General features: G+C 42.8%; 1 protein-coding gene across 1 annotated transcript in view; it reads left to right on the top strand.

Moving 5' to 3' along the window:
* The window catches only part of cntn5 (contactin 5), a gene marked incomplete at its 3' end in the record, with an annotated part of 117996 nt that overhangs the window by 38981 nt on the left and 60412 nt on the right, over positions 1-18603 (top strand). Inside the window, exons 5-6 of the mRNA XM_084437795.1 lie at positions 12510-12605; positions 18114-18317. Of these exons, the coding sequence (XP_084293921.1) occupies positions 12510-12605; positions 18114-18317 (300 nt within the window). The remainder of the gene's footprint in view (positions 1-12509; positions 12606-18113; positions 18318-18603) is intronic.

The raw sequence follows: 18603 nt of genomic DNA, 5'->3' as shown, positions 1-18603 counted from the left end.
CTGAGGAGCCAGATAGTAGGCAGGCAACGAACATAAGCAGCACCGAGGGCTTTTGTCCCTGTTTATTGAGACAGTTATTGGATTTTGTTTTCTTGTCGTAGCCTACCTGCTGCAATAGCCTATATGAACTGTAGCGTTTGTTTGAGCAGAGGAGGACTGGTAGCTAGCTTGTTAGCTCAGTGTAGTATATCTAGCTAACGCTAGCTATTTCACCTATGCATGCTCAGCCTCTCACTAGCCTATATAATATCCGGCTATTTTGAAATATGAAATAATTATGAAAGTATATTTTAACAACTGAAACACAATTGATCAAATGTTTGATCCATGCCATTCAGTTATCAGCACAACAGAGTAGTCTAGTGTAGGCCTAAGATAGGCTATAATCAAAGTCCTTATCTCTGATATAACAATAATAAACTATTTAAACAGATTTAAAAAATAATAAGAATAATAAGAATAATTTCACTACAATGCCCATGCTTTAAGCACTGTTGAAACTTGAGTAGGCTATAGGCCTACAATTAGGCCTATAGTCATTTTCCTCGGCTTATTAGCCTATAGCCTAGGCTACATTTAATTTTATAATTAATTTCAATTATATTTAAAGTAATACTTGTGTATTGCTGGGTTTGTGAAAACCATTACTAGTAGGCTACACAACGCTGCCTGTGTCACATGGTTGCAGATAATATATTAGATATTATGACACGTAAGAAAATACTTACATTTTGATTTAGAAAAATGTTTTTCAGCTTCTAACTAAATGTAGAATGTCCCCCAGTTAAGGGTGGTGGTGGGGTTCTGACACTTCATAGTTTGTTAAAATAAAAACATACAGGATGATGAGGAGGAGGAATTATACTTCATAACTAGAAAGTACATTTCCTGGAGAAAATGTGAGGTGGGCTAGCTGCTGCAGCTGTATGTAACAGCTACTGCTAAAACTACTATGGACCAGGCAATCTCCATGCACCCATCGGCGAAGACCGTGCGTCTCTAGCCCACTCAGGGGCTGAGTTGTGGGGTCTGTGGCGTGGACAGTGGCATGGTGGTGAGACTCCGCCCCCTCAGGTCAGAGCTGGTCGAGGACAGTGCACCCCTCTCCGGGCCACCTACCCGCCCGCACCGGTGAAGACCATGTGTCTCTAGCCCACTCAGGGGCTGAGTTGTGGGGCCATGGCGTGGATAGTGGCGTGGGGGTGAGACTCCGCCCCCTCAGGTCAGAGCCAGTCAGGGACAGTGTAGCCCTCTCCGGGCCACCTACCTGACTCAACCGGTGAAGACCGTGTGTCTCTAGCCCACTCAGGGGCTGAGTTGTGGGGCCCGTGGCGTGGATAGTGGTGTGCTGGTTAGGCCCCGCCCCCTTGAGACTACCCCCTCAGGTCAGAGCCAGTCGGGGACAGTGTACCCCTCTCCGGGCCACCTACCTGACTCCACCATGAAGACCTCCGGGCAGAAGGAAGGAAAGAAAGAAGGAAGGAAGGATAGAAGTAAGGGAAGGAAGGAAGGAAGGAAGGAAGGAAGGAAGGAAGGAAGGAAGGAAGGAAGGAAGGAAGGAAGGAAGGAAGGAAGGAAAGGAAATTAATGAAGGATCGAAGGAAAGAAAGAAGGAAGGGAAGGAAGGATGGAAGGAAGGAAGGAAAGAAAGGAGGAAGGAAGGATGGAAGGAAGGAAAGAAAGGAGGAAGGAAGGATGGAAGGAAGGAAGGAAAGAAAGAAGGATGGAAGGAAGGAAGGATGGATGGAAGGATGGAAGGAAGGAAGGATGGAAGGAAGGAAGGAAAGAAGGATAGAAGGAAGGGATGGAAGGAAGGAAGGAACGATGGAAGGAGGGAAGGAAGGGAAGGAAGGAAGGAAAGAAAGAAAGAAAGAAGGAAGGGAAGGATGGAAGGAAAGCAAGGAAAGAAAGAAAGAAAGCAAGAAGGAATGAAGGAAGGAATGGAAGGAAGGATGGAAGGATGGAAGGAAGGAAGGATGGAATGAAGGAAAGGAAGGAAGGAAGGAAAGGAAGGAAAGATGGAAGGAAGGAAGGAAAGGAAAGGAAAGGAAGGAAGGAAGGATGGAAGGAAGGAAGGAAGGAAGGAAGGGAAGGAAGGAAGGATGGAAGGAAGGAAGGAAGGATGGAAGGAAGGGAAGGAAGGAAGGAAAGGAAGGATGGAAGGAAGGAAAGAAAGAAAGAAGGAAGGTTGGAAGTAAGGGAAGGAAGGAAGGAAGGAAGGAAGGAAGGATGGAAGGAAGGATGGAAGGAAGGAAAGGAAGGAAAGATGGAAGGAAGGAAGGAAAGGAAGGAAGGATGGAAGGAAAGAAAGAAGGAAGGATGGAAGGACGGGAGGGAAGGAAGGATGGAAGGGAGGATGGAAGGAAGGAAGGAAGGAAGGATGGAAGGAAGAAAGGAAAGGAAGGAAAGATGGAAGGAAAGAAAGAAGGAAGGATGGAAGGACGGGAGGGAAGGAAGGATGGAAGGGAGGATGGAAGGAAGGAAGGAAGGAAGGAAGGAAGGAAGGATGGAAGGAAAGGAAGGAAAGGAAGGAAAGGAAGGAAAGGAAGGAAGGATGAAAGGAAGGAAAGAAAGAAGGAAGGAAGGATGGAAGTAAGGGAAGGAAGGAAGGATGGAAGGAAGGAAGAAAAGGAAATGAATGAAGGATCGAAGGAAAGAAAGAAAGAAGGAAGGGAAGGAAGGAAAGAAAGGAGGAAGGAAGGAAGGAAGGAAGGAAGGAAGGAAGGAAGGATGGAAGGAAGGAAGGAAGGAAAGAAAGAAAGAAAGAAAGAAAGAAAGAAAGAAAGAAAGAAAGAAAGAAAGAAAGAAGGAAGGATGGAAGAAAAGAAGGATGGAAGGAAAGAAGGATGGAAGGAAGGGATGGAAGGAAGGAACCATGGAAGGAAGGAAGGAAGGGAAGGAAGGAAGGAAAGAAAGAAAGAAGGAAGGGAAGGATGGAAGGAAGGAAAGCAAGTAAAGAAAGAAAGAAAGCAAGAAGGAAGGAAGGAATGGAAGGAAGGATGGAAGGATGGAAGGAAGGAAGGAAGGAAAGAAGGAAGGAAGGAAGGAAAGGAAAGATGGAAGGAAGGAAAGATGGAAGGAAGGAAAGGAAGGAAGGAAGGAAGGAAGGAAGGATGGAAGGAAGGAAGGAAAGAAAGAAAGAAAGAAGGAAGGAAGGGAAGGAAGGAAGGAAGGAAGGATGGAAGGAAGGAAGGAAGGATGGAAGGAAGGAAGGAAGGAAAGGAAAGGAAAGGAAGGAAAGGAAGGATGGAAGGATGGAAGGAAGGAAAGAAAGAAAGAAAGAAAGAAAGAAAGAAGGAAGGATGGAAGTAAGGGAAGGAAGGATGGAAGGAAGGATGGAAGGAACGAAGGAAAGGAAAGGAATGAAGGATCGAAGGAAAGGAAGAAAGAAGGAAGGGAAGGAAGGAAGGATGGATGGAAGGATGGAAGGAAGGAAAGAAAGGAGGAAGGAAGGAAAGAAAGGAGGAAGGAAGGATGGAAGGAAGGAAGGAAAGAAAGAAGGATGGAAGGAAAGGAAGGATGGATGGATGGATGGAAGGAAGGAAGGATGGAAGGAAGGAAGGAAGGAAGGAAGGATGGAAGGAAGGGAAGGATGGAAGGAAGGATGGAAGAAAGGATGGAAGGAAGGAAGGAAAGAAGGAAGGATGGAAGGAAGGGAAGGATGGAAGGAAGGATGGAAGGAAGGAAGGATGGAGAAAGGAAGGAAGGAAAGAAAGAAGGAAGGGAAGGAAGGAAGGAAGGAAGGAAGGAAGGAAGGAAGGAAGGAAGGAAAGAAAGAAAGAAGGAAGGAAGGAAGGAAGGGAAGGAAGGATGGAAGGAAGGAAAGGAAGGAAAGGAAGGATGGGAGGAAGGAAGGATGGAAGGATGGAAGGAAGGAAAGAAGGAAGGAAGGAAGGAAGGAATGAATATGAATGCTACCACAGTAGTCAATAAAGGGTGCCTGTACAGAGAGCATGCACGTGTCCCCAAATTCAAATCCCAACTGACACTGAGCATCCTCTCATTCACTTCAATGGAAAGGCATGTTGGCTTCAGACAGCTCTCTCTCAAAAAGTATAAAGGTCACAGCCTAGATTTTGACACTGTATGAATCCTGAGAAAATGCTGAACATTTTAGGCTATTATATGTCCGTGTAGCTTAACTGTAGGCATTGCGACAAGTTAGAAAAAGAGTAAAAATGCAAAATTAGCAGCTCAAAAGCTAGAGTGTGTTGCCATACGTTTCAATGAGGAGCGCAGTTGCCGAACAAATCGTCATACAGCGAAAACTATAAGTCATACGGCTTAGATACTTACATTGTACGAATCAGCACAGTTGTGTGAACATTTTGATGTATAATATGTGTGTGAGCTTTCAAAACTGTAGGAGTGCCAGCAGTTTACAAAATGTGTGAATATTTTCAAAGCAACTGCTGCCACCACTCTAAAAACATAACATTTCTGAACATTCCAAAAGCATTTCAAGCAGTTTCAATAGGACAAAAAAATGTTTTAAAAGTTAAATTTCTTAAAAACTATAAAAAATATCAAAAATCTGAATGGATCCGTTCAAGAGCTGAACGTCATGAACATTTTAAAGTTTGAATGAAGTTTCTAGCAAAAAGTATGAAGAACTAGTTAAGGTTCAAAAAAGCGGGGAGAATAATAATAAGAAAGAAAGAAAGAAAGAAAGAAAGAAAGAAAGAAAGAAAGAAAGAAAGAAAGAAAGAAAGAAAGAAATAGTATTCACAAGTTGGGCTAGCTTCTGCAAGCTAGCCCACCTAATTAATGATAATATAATAATAATATATATAAACAGCAATTCTGATGCGTTGAAAGCACAGCAATTGCAATGCCAATTAATATTAGGCTAAATAAATGACATTTCCCCTCAGTTTAAACCGTTTTGAACTGACTTCTGGTTTAAGCCCCGCCCACTTCCGAATACGAATATGAATCCGAATAATTAGCTGTCAAATACAAATAGTGGGCTCCTGGCACACCCCTAACCAGCACCAGCAAATCTGTATGGCTAAATGACAAGTCTGTCTGTCTGTCTGTCTGTCTGTCTGTCTGTCTATCCGTCCATCCGTCCATCCATCCATCCATCCATCCATCCATCCATCCATCCATCCATCCATCCATCCATCCATCCATCCATCGCCCTCTGTATCTGTGATCGGTCTTCCCATGTTTGTGTGTGTGAGACGTGATATCAGGGTATACAGTATATCTCTATTGAGACAGGTACATTTGCAGTATGACAGTTTTGCCTCATTCGAAGGGTTTATCTATTTGTCTTTCTAGAGTCACTTAAGAAAATACATCTGCTTACGCAATGCATTTCAATACGTTTCCTGGAAAATTTACTGTCCCAAATCACGGTTAGGATTACGAGGGTTAGGGTTATTGCATAGATCCGTCCTAAAATCTGATATGACATTACATGTCATTACATTACACATTACATTAGTCATTTAGCTGACACTTTTATCCAAAGTGACTTACAATAATTGCATTTAACGTAGGAAGCGTCAGTGTACTACTACTTGCTAGAACTCAGGTGCATCTCCTTTCTAGAACAAGTAACTAAGAGCATACTCTAGTGCTGAAGACAAAGTGAAGATTAGCAAACAAAAAAAAAAACATGTCAAACATGTAAAAATATTCAGATTGCGATAGATGTCGCAGGAGAGCATACTGAGGCTGGTAAGATCACAATCTTTGCTTCCCGTCTTGGAAAAGCACATTTATCTTAGTTTTTCCAACGCATGCATTGGTGCCCAATTGACTTCCTTTGTAGCCCAGTGAGAGCCTGCAGAAAAACTGCAGCTAGCTCAATACTCAGTGAAATTATGTTTCAGGTTCATATGGTAGACAGGCCACAAATTAGGCTGAATGTCCAAAATAGCACAATACCCCTTAAAGAGGCAGGATCCTGGTAGTATTTCTTGAAGAGGGGAGTTTTGAGCCTGCGGCGAAAGATGGGCAGCGACTCTGCTGTCCTGACATCAGTGGGCAGTTCATTCCACCACAGGACAGAGAAGAGCCGTGACCGTGTTGTTACATAATTCCAACACACTGGATAGATGACTTGTGTATCTACATACTTCTTCTGATACTGTATATCACTTCAATTTCCAGACATAAGTATGAAGCCATAAAACCATAGAGGTGTGTGTGTGTGTGTGTGTGTGTGTGTGTGTGTGTGTGTGTGTGTGTGTGTGTGTGTGTGTGTGTATGTATGTATGTTAGAGACTTTGATTGTGCATGCTTGTTTTAGGTAGTCAGGTACAGTAGGTAGGTAGTGCTCTTGATTTTTAAACCTGTGTCTCCAGGTACAGTATGTTCATGCTAATCGTTCTGATCTGTTAAAGCTGATGAAGTGGTCTCTTCAGCGTGGTAAACAGCATACAGTACGCCGTGGGAGGGAAACAAAGAAGAGTGCCTGGCAGCTAACAAACATAGCAAACATTTGGATGCAGAGCCATCCTCCTTTCTCTCTTCATACCCAATGGCCACCATTCATCACTCTGCTTGAAACTCAGGGTTTTTGTTTGTTTGTTTTTCATCTTGTCAAGGTGTGATCCCATCCCCGGAAGGTTAGCGCTGACCACACAAAGTATACAGTTCAGAGTCACTGTGAGAAATCTCTCTTAGAATGTTGTCATAGACTAACAAAACTCAGTATATTGGTAAGGTTTTTTACGGTGTGTGAGAGAATATTCAAACTATGATTGCTCGTTCGGGGCATTTGGTAGATGTTGTGTAATGATAATAATTATGTTGCCTAGTCCTACTGATCTCCTTCCTTGTATTTGTCAGTAGAGTGGGCTGGTCAGCACTCAGCGCTGGTCCTCTCCAGTTCCTCTCCAGTATGTCGGGATGCGCATCGAAAACCGGTTCTTGTTGCGAACCGGTTCCCAGTGAATCGATTCCTTGGAGTCGTAAGCCAAAATCCTTAACGATTCCGCTATCGATTCCTGTCGTTGCTGCGCATGCGCGATGACGTCGCACGCACAATGCCTTGTTTTGTTTTATTAGACCGTGGTAGAAGAAGCCAGCAACATGTCGTCTAGGCATAAACGTTCGAAAGTGTGGTTACATTTCACGCAACAAGATGACAACACGGCCACTTGCAATGCTTGCAAAAAAACTTATATCATCAAAGGGGGAAAATACTACAAATATGCAAAAACATTTGGCCACACAGCATGCGATAACTTTGCAGGAATGCCCCGTTTTTGATGCACTCCGGAGTGACGACAGCAACGCAGCTAACGTTAGTGTAGTCGAAGGTAAACTCCTCCAGAGTCCCTGTCTATTGTGTTAGTGCCATTTGTTTAATTGTGCAAACCAGCTTTCACTATATGAATAATCTCCATTTGCATCCATGTTATTAAGATGATGCTGTTCAGAGTCAGGCTGGTGGCAGTCGGTCTGGGTCAGAGGCTACTTCTTGTAGAAGTAGTAGAATTGTTTATTCTCCATACAGTTTGATGGTTGCAGACCTACTCAGTTACATTTGGACTTCACTTGATTGTATTTGTTGCCAGTTGCCGCTGCTAGTTTTATTTTTGTCAGCTCAGCTCATATACCCTTTTTAAATGGAAGGTGCATTGTAATTTCTACTAGTAACATGTTAGACTGTTATTGGATTTAAAATTCAACAGAATGATTCATGTTTTATTTATCTTTTTCTATAGAAAAAATACAGATTTGTTTATGTCAGTTTTATTTTTAGTTCAAGGTGAATACACCTAAAAAAAACACCACTGTAGCCTAATTGGCATGTTGAAACTATATATAAAAGAAAATTAATGTTAATAAACCTGTTTGTACTCTTTTGCCCAATGAGAATCGATAAGAGAATCGATAAGGAATCGGATCGATAAGCAGAATCGAAAATGGAATCGGAATCGCTAAAATCTTATCAATATCCATCCCTACCAGTATGTGGTCTGAGCGTGACCGGACACTAGACATGAGCGGGGAGGGGCGACCTTCATGAGGTGTACGGAGAAAAGCTGCTGCCAAGAGGTTTCAATATCCTCCCCACCAGCCACGTACTCGCCGTCCAAAACCTGTCCCAGTACGGCCTCTCTTCTCTCTGTTTTGAAATTCTTTTTTTTTTTTTTTGTTGATATTTTTAAGGTATTTCTGCTTTATTAGGGATAGGACAGTGTAGATGACAGACAGGAAAGGTGGGAGAGAAAGAGAGGGGAAGACATGCAGCAAAGGGCATGGGCCGGATTCGAACCCACGGCGCTGCAGAAAGGACTAGCCTTTACATGGTAAGCGCCCCAGCCCATTGAGCTACTGGGGCGCCCCTGTTTTGAAATTCTGAGCTGCTGAACTTAAACTACACAGAGGAGTAGTTGAAAACAGCAGGAGGAGAGGGTCTGATCTGCCTCCCCAGTGAGATCCTCTCTTCCCTGTGCCGACTGGAGGGAGTCTGGTATTGAGCCTCAGTGAGCAGCACAGTTACGATAAGTCTCTCTCTTTAACACCAGACATGGCAGGCTACAGCTCCCTCTTTAGGGTTGTCTTCTCTGTGAACCTCTGGGCCTGATTATAGCACAGACAGAGATTATATCACACAATCTAGGAAACTGTACAGCTGAACAAGATGATCCTGCAAAGAAAGGTTTGTTTGCTCATCGATATCCATGAGCATTAAGTGTTAAGTGTGTGTGTGTGTGTGTGTGTGTGTGTGTGTGTGTGTGTGTGTGTGTGTGTGACATAAACTGAACAATTTAAAGATTTCACATTTCCTGCTGTTCATATTATAGTACATTACAAACTCTTAGATTGGCAGATTTGTATGCAAATGAAGAGGATTGTTGTGTTATTAAAGATGGATTTATGTTGATCCTTTAAGATCGGGGGAGTATTCCAGAAAGTCTGAGTTTGCTAACTCTGAGATTGAATTGGATTGAATCTCCGGCTAAACCAACTTTCTCAAACTCTCATGGATGCATGAGAGACAAGAGTGTAAAATCATCAATTAATCTTATTTCTCTTCACACCTTCATCAGACTTCTGCCTTCCAATCTGCCTTCCCTTGTCTTCCAATCCAATCCAACTTTATTTAAAGAGCGCATTTAAAACAACAAGAGTTGACCAAAGTGCTTTCCATTTCAATCAATACAAAAAACACATTAGACAACACAGTAGGACAATTAGAAGCATAATGCAAGATAATAAAAAGAGCTACTCTGATACTTATTAAAACGGCAGGAAAACAAATGTGTTTTTAGGCGGGACTGGAAGCGTTGGGGCCAGCCTAATGTCGGGCGGCAGCTCGTTCCAGAGTTTGGGGGCAACGACGGCAAAGGCTCGGTCCCCGCTGTGCTTTAGCCTAGATTTAGGGATTGAGGAGCGACTGGTCAGCGGACCTGAGAGAACTTAGTGGGATGTACGGATGTAGGGTGTCAGCGAGATGGGGTGGGGCCAGACCATTCAAGGCTTTATAAGCAAACAATGAAATCTTAAAATTAATCCTTAATCCTAATTAACTGCACAAGAAGCCAATGGAGGGAGGCAAGAACAGGACTAATGTGTTCTCGTCTACGTGTCCCTGTCAGTAGCCGGGTAGCAGCATTTTGCACTAGTAAGTAAGTAACAGACACGCACATGCCCAGTGTTTATAACAGACACACGCATGCCCAGTGTTTATAACAGACACACACATGCCCAGTGTTTATAACAGACACACACATGCCCAGTGTTTATAACAGACACACACATGCCCAGTGTTTATAACAGACACGCGCATGCCCAGTGTTTATAACAGACACGCGCATGCCTAGTGTTTATAACAGACACGCGCATGCCCAGTGTTTATAACAGACACGCGCATGCCCAGTGTTTATAACAGACACGCGCATGCCCAGTGTTTATAACAGACACGCGCATGCCCAGTGTTTATAACAGACACGCGCATGCCCAGTGTTTATAACAGACACTAGAGACTGGAGAGGTGACAGCGAGGCCTGCATGGCCCAGACCAACATAAATGGTGTTGCAGTAATCAAGGCGGGGGGACACAAACATGCATGACTCTCAAAGTCACGAAAGGAAAGAAAATACTTCACTTTCGAGAGTTGCTTCAGCTGAAAAAAGCTAGACCTGACCACAGCATTAATCTATTTGTCCATTTTTATCTCACTTTCAATTTTCACCCCCAGTTTGGTTATTATGGGCTTAACATATGACTCAAGGGGGCCAGGGTCTGGAGTTAAAGTGCCAGGACCACTAGGTCCAAACATAATTACCTCAGTTTTACTGTCATTACAGTTTAGAAAATTCAAGGCCAGCCAGGCTTTAATGTCCCTGAGACATTCCAATATGTGTTTAAGAGTTAGGGTCATCACGTCTTAAAGGCATGTATATTTGTGAATCTTCTGCATAAAAATGGAACGAGGTGCCATGTTTTTTTTAATAATAGACCCTAGAGGAAGCAGATAAAGTGTGAAAAGGAGGGGCCCTGGAATGGAACCTTGGGGTACACCACATGGGAGGGATGCAAATGATGATGGAAATTCACCATGACTCACAGAAAAAACTCCTCTCAGACAGATATGACCTAAACCACTCTAGAGCAGTCTTAATTTCCTTTTTATGGCAAAGCCCCTCACAAAAGCCTTAATTTGGTCTTTGACACCTCTGCAAATCATATACGTTTTTACTGGTATCACCTGTCATCAATATTTATAGCCAGCCCTAAAATCGTTGTTCCCTTGTCGTCTTGTCTTCGGTTGATACTTTAATTATTTATTTAACACATATTTCTCTCTGCATTGGGAGAACACAAAGAAAATCTATTTTCTCTTTCCATCTACAAGAGTAGAAATTGATTAGCTATAATTCATATTATGTCCTCTTTGAATGGAGGCCAGAGCAGAGGAGGAGCCCTCAGACAGCTGCTGACATGGGCTGGTGATCGATGTGGACATGGTGTCAGTGCCATTCCGATGCTCTGCAGCACTAGGCTCTAACGGAGGCTTGTTAGTGCAGATACTGTACTATCCTCAACCATAGTATCATGCAGGATGGACAGTACTGTATGTGCTCTCTGTATTCCCTCTTGAACTCCTAGGGCTTGGCTGGACAGTCTTATCCTCTCACTGTTTTTTTTTAATGGAGGATGTTTCTGCCTGTGATCTCTCCAGTATCACGAGAATATGGCCCTGTGGATCACCAAATCACAGAAGGTCAATGGGCTGGCCGACTTGTCTCTGTTTCTGCCGAGTATGCTCTGACACACAGATCATCTTTGTAAATATGGAGCGTCTAGCAGAACACCCTGCAGGCGAGCACTGTGTGAAAGCTGCTGAATTCCTGTTGTGAAAGGATTCTAATGTCTCTTCAAAGATAAAAGGCATGTGATGCCTTCGTTATGGAGTCAGGAAATATACTTAGTCTTTATCTAACAAATGTTTCAAATAAAAATCAGTTCATGTAAACAGCATGAAAATGAGTTGCATGCTTTATAATTACTAGTTTCAAATAACATGTTTTTCGTCTTTGCACCTTCCAAGAGCTCTTTAAATGTACTCCAATTGCTCCACTGTTCCTCTTCCACAGCTGTACAAATGAAGTGTGACACTCATTTGAAAAAAGCAAACACTGTTAACAGGAAATTGAACTTGAACCTTGATTCTTTTTAATTTGGAGAAGGAATGGTAAACATGGCCCTCAGTGTGGAAGTGCAGGGGACTCCCCGGTCTGCCCACTGTCGACAGCCTGTCACATGCCGTGTGTGGCACTGCACACACCACAAATTAAAATGGCAAGCATCAGCCTGAGAGGCCATATTTAAAAGCTCTGCAGCTCGATCAAACCTACATTTGTCTGTCAGTGTCTACGTTTTATTCTTGTAGTGTCATTCTTGTAGTGTCAGGGGAGCAGTAAGGGGGGGGGTGGGGGTAGGATAATTCCTATTATTTTTATTATTATAACTATTATTGTTATTATTATTATTATTATTATTATTATTACAGTATTATTATCATAAGGTCTAGGTTTGGGCGGCCCAATATTATATTCTTTCATAGGGCCCAAAATTTCTAGTGGCACCTCTGTGTAGTGTGAAAAACCCCTCTACATCCACCAGAGATATGCGTAAACCAGCTCTGAACTGCATCGTGAAGCTCATCATGGTGTTATAATTACATAATCACAACTTGATTATGATTATCTGCGCTATCACACACTTAACACTCACCTTAGTCATAATGTCTGTTTCCATTTCTCCATTTGCCCTTCTCATTTGTTAATCTGGAGAACTGCTTTCAAGCATACTGAATATGGAGATGAAATTGACCTTTTAAACAAAACATTGTAACAAGAGTAAAACATAAAAACTGCTCTCGCTTAGAACCACATTAGTAAATGTCAGTGGTCCGTAAGCAGATTGCTAATTGCAAAATGTAAATGTGATTGGCCAGTTGAGTAGTATGTTAAATTATCAATTTGACTACATCTACAGAGATTGTAAATGCTTCTCCCCTGTCTCTGTGTTCCAGATCTGGGTGTCTTCAGCGGGAGAACACGAGGGGGCGTGTCCGTGCGCGAGGGACAGGGCGTGGTGCTCATGTGTACTCCTCCCACTCACTCTCCAGGTAAGACGTGCTTCCAGCTTCCTCAGAAAGCGAGGATTTTATTCAGATTCAAATTCAGAGTGAATTAGGTTAAGAAGTTCTGGCGCTCACCTCTAGTCCGTCAAGCTGTCAGTCATTCGAGACATAATATTAGATGCACCATGGTGCTCATCAGTAATCAAAATGAGTGATCAAACTCCCACTGTGACACAGCAAGCGCCATCAGCCAACCGTCCTTGATTAGGTCACTACCATACTACTCACTAGATAAGAATAGGATGATTGATCTGTCCTTCCTCAATATGAACTGTATGATATGCTCAGCTGATTGCCTCCTCACTATTGCATTTTGCGCCATTGTATTTTGTACGGTCCTGTCTTGTCCTTGCACCTTGTTTATTTGTTGTCTATTTATTGTTTTCCACCAACAGTCCAAAGCAAATTCCTCATAAGTGTGCAACTAAACCTGATTTGGATTCTGAGCACACAGCAATACTAAATCTCAAGTTCAACTTTGTCAGGATTGTGTATAGAATACATTGAAATGCTTGTGCTCTGGCTTTCTCTGCCTTAACACTAAAGACACCAAATCCCAAAACCAACAAAAAGATTACATTCAAAGGCTTACATTCCAACAGGTAAAAAGCCAATGTTATTCTACCCAGCTAAACACCAAACTGATACTATTTAGTTGCAGCTTTTTTGTTCATATTCCTCCTCTGCTTGTCTCTCTCCAGCTGGTCAGTGATTGGTTTCCAACAGACAGTGAGTCTCAGAGTTCAAATTTACTGGATCGTTAGAAACTAAAATAAATTCTACACTGGCAGTTATATGCGTTGCATGCCGAGTCTGTTGGGGGATGTTAAACGGCCAAATCCCAAATCTCACTGAAGTCTGACTGACACTGAAGACTGAATCCTCTAACGTGAGATCATGTGTGAGACTTTCTCTGTAGAACTGAATCGGCCAGGTTTTCTGTATGGATCGGCCCCTGTTCCTCTGGTCTAGCACCCCCATGGGCATGTTTGCCAAGTGTTCTTCAACTGAGGAACACTTCCTGGATGCCATATTGCATGTTGTCGTGGTTATGTGTCAGAATCAGAGACTGCACAGCTGGTGGGGAGAGGAGATTGAAACTCATTCATATGAACAATTCCCTGTTGAATAAATCCTAGTCAGGTAACATGATTAAATGGCAGGTGTGGTTTTCTAGATTGTCCTTGAGCAGGTGTTTCCATGTTTAGCTGTTTTTGAGTCATTATTGTCATTGATCTGTTAAAATACCTCTACATTTGATTGAAATCACACATTAGTTGCAGTAAATGCCAATACTGATTTACTATCAAGGCAAGTGTGTGAGGACCTTTTTACCTGTGAACAGAGAGAATGGAAATGGTAACATTGAATGAATACCTTATGTGTTATAGATGCAATTAGAATAGGCTTGATTGAGTAGATCAATAGCGTACAGTATGTTCCATGAATGTACTTAGCCTTTCACATGAAGGTCAATATATTTAATGATTAGTTAGCTAAAAGTGAGGAGATGCAGTGAATTTGTTATTTTGTGTTGTAGGAGGATTCATATGGATTCAACACATTAATATGGAGGAAGGATTGCTAAATTAGACTGGTAATATAATTGAAAATAATGTGGAGTCGCTGAGATGTGAAGAGGTTATTATTTTAAATGTTATGGCTTTGACTCCATTAGTTTTTTTATGCCTTTGATAAACACTGTGAAACTTTATGAAGTAACTATGACTTCTGTGTTCTGATTTCTAGCAGCTTGCCTCATTGGCCTTAATCATTGGTGTTTTATGTTCAAATTATTAGTAGCCGCTCAGTTTATGTAACATAATTTATTAACAACCCCATATATCGGACACCCAACGGAATGCGTGGCCTGACGGCTGTGGATGACGAAATGGTGACATGGCTCCTGGAGGTGTGCCCGGATATATAGCCCGGGTGAACCCCTCACCCAGGCTCGGGGTGGTAAAAGGATAGCCCCTCGGCCCCAAGCCTGGGCGGGAGAGGACAATTACATCCAACCCACACAAAGAAGAAGAAGAAACCCCATGTGTCCATCTATTCAGATATTGTTAATTAGGATCCCCATTAACTCTCACCATGACCCCAGCTAGTCTTCCTAGGGTCTGACAGAAATCATACATTTAACAGACAAATGCATGGTAAATGGTAAATGCATTCTATGTATAATGTACTGTGATATATTGTCATTTAAAACTAGGGGTGTAACAATATATCGTGCCACAATATATCGCAATACAGAAACGTCACAATACGTATCGTCAAGGTGAAAACAATATCGTAATATGTTTATTGTTTATCAGTGAACACTGGCTACACAACACTGGTAACAAACATGTCTTTTGTCTAGGCCTATCCATGATATTACAACAGTTAATCTCTAAATTGTAGTGGAGTAGAAATGTGGAGAAATGCACTATTGGTGTGAACAGCAGCGCTACTGCAACGCTTCACACCTGCCCTTAGTGTATCGTATCGTATTGTTATCGTCAACCCAATATCGTGTATCATATCGTATCGTGAGATTAGTGTATCGTTACACCCCTATTTAAAACATTCCTGAAGAAGATCAGAAGACTGGATTGTAATATGTTCTCTTCTGGAAGCCATGTGAGATTTATGTGCATTTGCAAGACATTTGTGCACATTGAACAATGAAGAGTTTCTTTAGGCAACACAGCACACACAACACACATACAAACACACACACACAGATCATTTGTAAATAGAAAATAGAGGAGAGGTCCTAGGCAACTACCCTGAGGAACCCCATATTGTAACTCTGCTATCAGAAAAGCTACCATTGAACAATTGTTATGAACCCAACTGTTTTTTAATCCGGCTCTCATGGCACCAGTGTGACCGATCTGATCTTGTCTGCGTTGTGTTTTGTTATTGCCGAGGGGCGGATTCCACAAATGCACGATCCTTACAAGATGTACCTCATTGTAAAGGTGACTAATCAGGTTTTCCAATGATCTGAAATACAATACCAATTGGTATTACTAAAGGGGCGAAATAATCGACCGAAATAATGTTTCCGAACATGTTTTTTTGAGGAGTATAGATGAAATAGATTTTTTTTTATTAAAGGATGGAAGAGGTCGGCCATGATCTTAGGGTCTTGAAGGTGTGCAAGTCCTGTAGGGATGTCAGTTTACAGCTGATCACCCTCTCAGCGGAGCCGATGACACTGCAGTCTGTCCTTGTCCTTGTCTGTTCTGGCTGAGAACCAGATGGTGATGGAGGAGGTGAGGATGGACTCGATGATGGAGGTGTAGAAGAGTGCCATCATTGCCTTTGGCATGTTGAATTTCTTCAGCTGCCTCAGGAAATACATCCTCTGCTGTGTTTTTTTGGTGAGGGAGCTGATATACAGCTCCCACTTCAGGTCCCGGGAGATGGTGGTGCCGGCTGAGTGTATTTATAAGCTCCTAAATACACTCAGTACTTTCTCTGGATTTTCCTCTTTACATACATGCAGCCTTTGCACACTCTTAATCTCTTTGATTGAACCCTTTGTAAGACCTTCTGTATTTTATCCAGGGGCGATTCTAGGATCAAACCATTAGGGGTGCTCAGCTCCTAGAGTTTAAACTGATTTGCCAATGTGCACACAATTGCATGTGTCTCCCTCATTGCACTGACAATCACACAAAAGCACATTATATTCAGCTAGAAAATTACATAATTTGATAATAAATAACGCAAACAGTATTTGTGATGTAAATAAATGTAAGAGGAGGTTCCACTTTTGATAACAGTATATCAGAACACAGCTTAGTTACTGTATGTGAAATCCTTGTGGAGGCTACTGCAAGGATTAGAAAGTGGGCGAAACAGAAGCTGCCATACTACATTACGTTGTCTTGACTACTTGTCCACTTTCTCACCTGGTTTTTGCTCTCTCTCTCCTTCTCTCCCTCTCTCTCCTCGTCTCCCTCTTTTGTTATCAACCAAAAGGCAAACATAACAACCAGAGTATTTATTTTTAATCTCAAAATAGGTATTGATCCATATCAATTCATAACTTTATTCTAATTGAATATATGTAGTCAGTTAACATCCTTTTGACCTTACTTACACCTGGAAAAAAAAAGTATGTCCATGTATGGAAAAACAGACCGATGAATGAGTGAGCATATAGTGTACTATATACAGTCAGTGGCGTCTGGTGCGCACAATTTCTTTTGGGGGTGCACTTTCAGAGCATGCCCTGATGGGAGGTTTCACAGCACCAGAAGGGCGCTGAGCATTGGCATTTTATATGTAAAAAACATACAGGAAAACTACAGTAGCCTAGGCTACTGATGTTTTTTAGCACATCAACAAAGGCCAATAATTTGAGAGCGAGCGAATAAGAGGGCAATATTTAGGCCGAAACAACCAAGATTTTAGGGACACACTAAATAAACTACAGAGCCATTATATGACAACAATGGCCAAGCACCACGAAGAGGAATGACAGGAGGAAAAAATATACCCCCTTAGGGCACAGCACTCAATACTCCCCTACTTCTCCTACTCCTCTACTTCACTAATCAGTGTTTAGGCTACTACTAGCCTACTAGGCCTATTAGCCCACTTCTCCAGGAAGCAAAGTTCACACTCGAGTGCTGATTAAATCTAGGCAAAGCAAAACGCCATAGCAACTGGTAATTAATCACAAAAGACCTACCTTATATCATAACCCAAACTCGTTTAATCCACTTCATGTTGGAATCAACTTTCAACAAATACTCAAGATCTCCGTTTTCCATGGTCATTGATGCTACCAGTAGCTAAAGTGGGTAACGTGAATACTCTGTAACCCACGGCAGCGACCGCATAACAATTAGTATTAATGCGCCGTCAAACTCATTGACGAGGCCAGCGATAAGATCAAGCGGTAGGCTATGCTTTGCGTAGCAACCACCCGCAGCAACCTCGTCTTTTTCGTATCCTATTACAAAAACGCACTCATCAGTCCGACTCCAACACTTCCACACCCCTACCAGCAAAAACGAGTGCTCTGGAGAACTGTTTTAATAACTGCACCATAGCTGGAAATATTCAAATAAACGTGAACCACCCGAATTATGCCTATATAGGCGTATGTGAACAAGGCCAACCCAAATAGGCGAGAGCCTATGTTGCCCAGCAACCATTTAATTCAGAACTATAGCCTATTGCGGAAAACCGCTGTCGCGTCGGGCCTAACAATGCCCCGTAGCTGTGGTAAAATCCTGTGTAACCCACTGCCTCTCGTGGTCAATTGCTTAATTGTAGCACTCCGTATTGAGCTCAAAACATCTTTTATATCCTCTGACAGTGAATTTCTTTGGGGGGAAAAAAAGACTTAATTTTAGCTCCAAGGTTACCGCTGTTGGCCTCTCGCGGGCAAGCACAGCGCCGGCGGAATAGAGAACAGGGCCCTCTGGGACCCGGTGTGATGCACATTAGTCTCACCTGTATGCCGTCTTCCTGCTCCCCCAGAGATCATCTACAGCTGGGTCTTCAACGAGTTCCCTTCCTTTGTGGCGGAGGACAGCCGGCGTTTCATCTCGCAGGAAACGGGAAACCTCTACATCTCCAAGGTGCAGCGGTCAGATGTGGGCAGCTACATCTGTCTGGTCAAGAACACCGTGACCAACGCCAGGGTCCTCAGCCCCCCAACTCCGCTGACGCTCAAAACTGATGGTGAGGCCCCGCACACCCCTACCGTGTACCTCTGCACCCCTCTCAACACAACACACCTACATTCCTCACCCTCTCAACACTACACACCTCTGCACCCCTCTCAACACAACACACCTTTACCCCTCACCCTCTCAACATAACACACCTACTCCTCACCCTCTCAACACAACACACATCTGCACCCCTCTCAACACAACACACCGACACCCCTCACCCGTTCAACACAACACACCTTCACCCCTCACCCTCTCAACACAACACACATCTGCACCCCTCTCAACACAAC

Source organism: Borostomias antarcticus (assembly GCF_949987555.1).
Source record: "Borostomias antarcticus genome assembly, chromosome: 1".
In the NCBI taxonomy this organism is placed as follows: domain Eukaryota; kingdom Metazoa; phylum Chordata; class Actinopteri; order Stomiiformes; family Stomiidae; genus Borostomias; species Borostomias antarcticus.
This window is presented reverse-complemented; position numbering and strand designations above follow the sequence as displayed.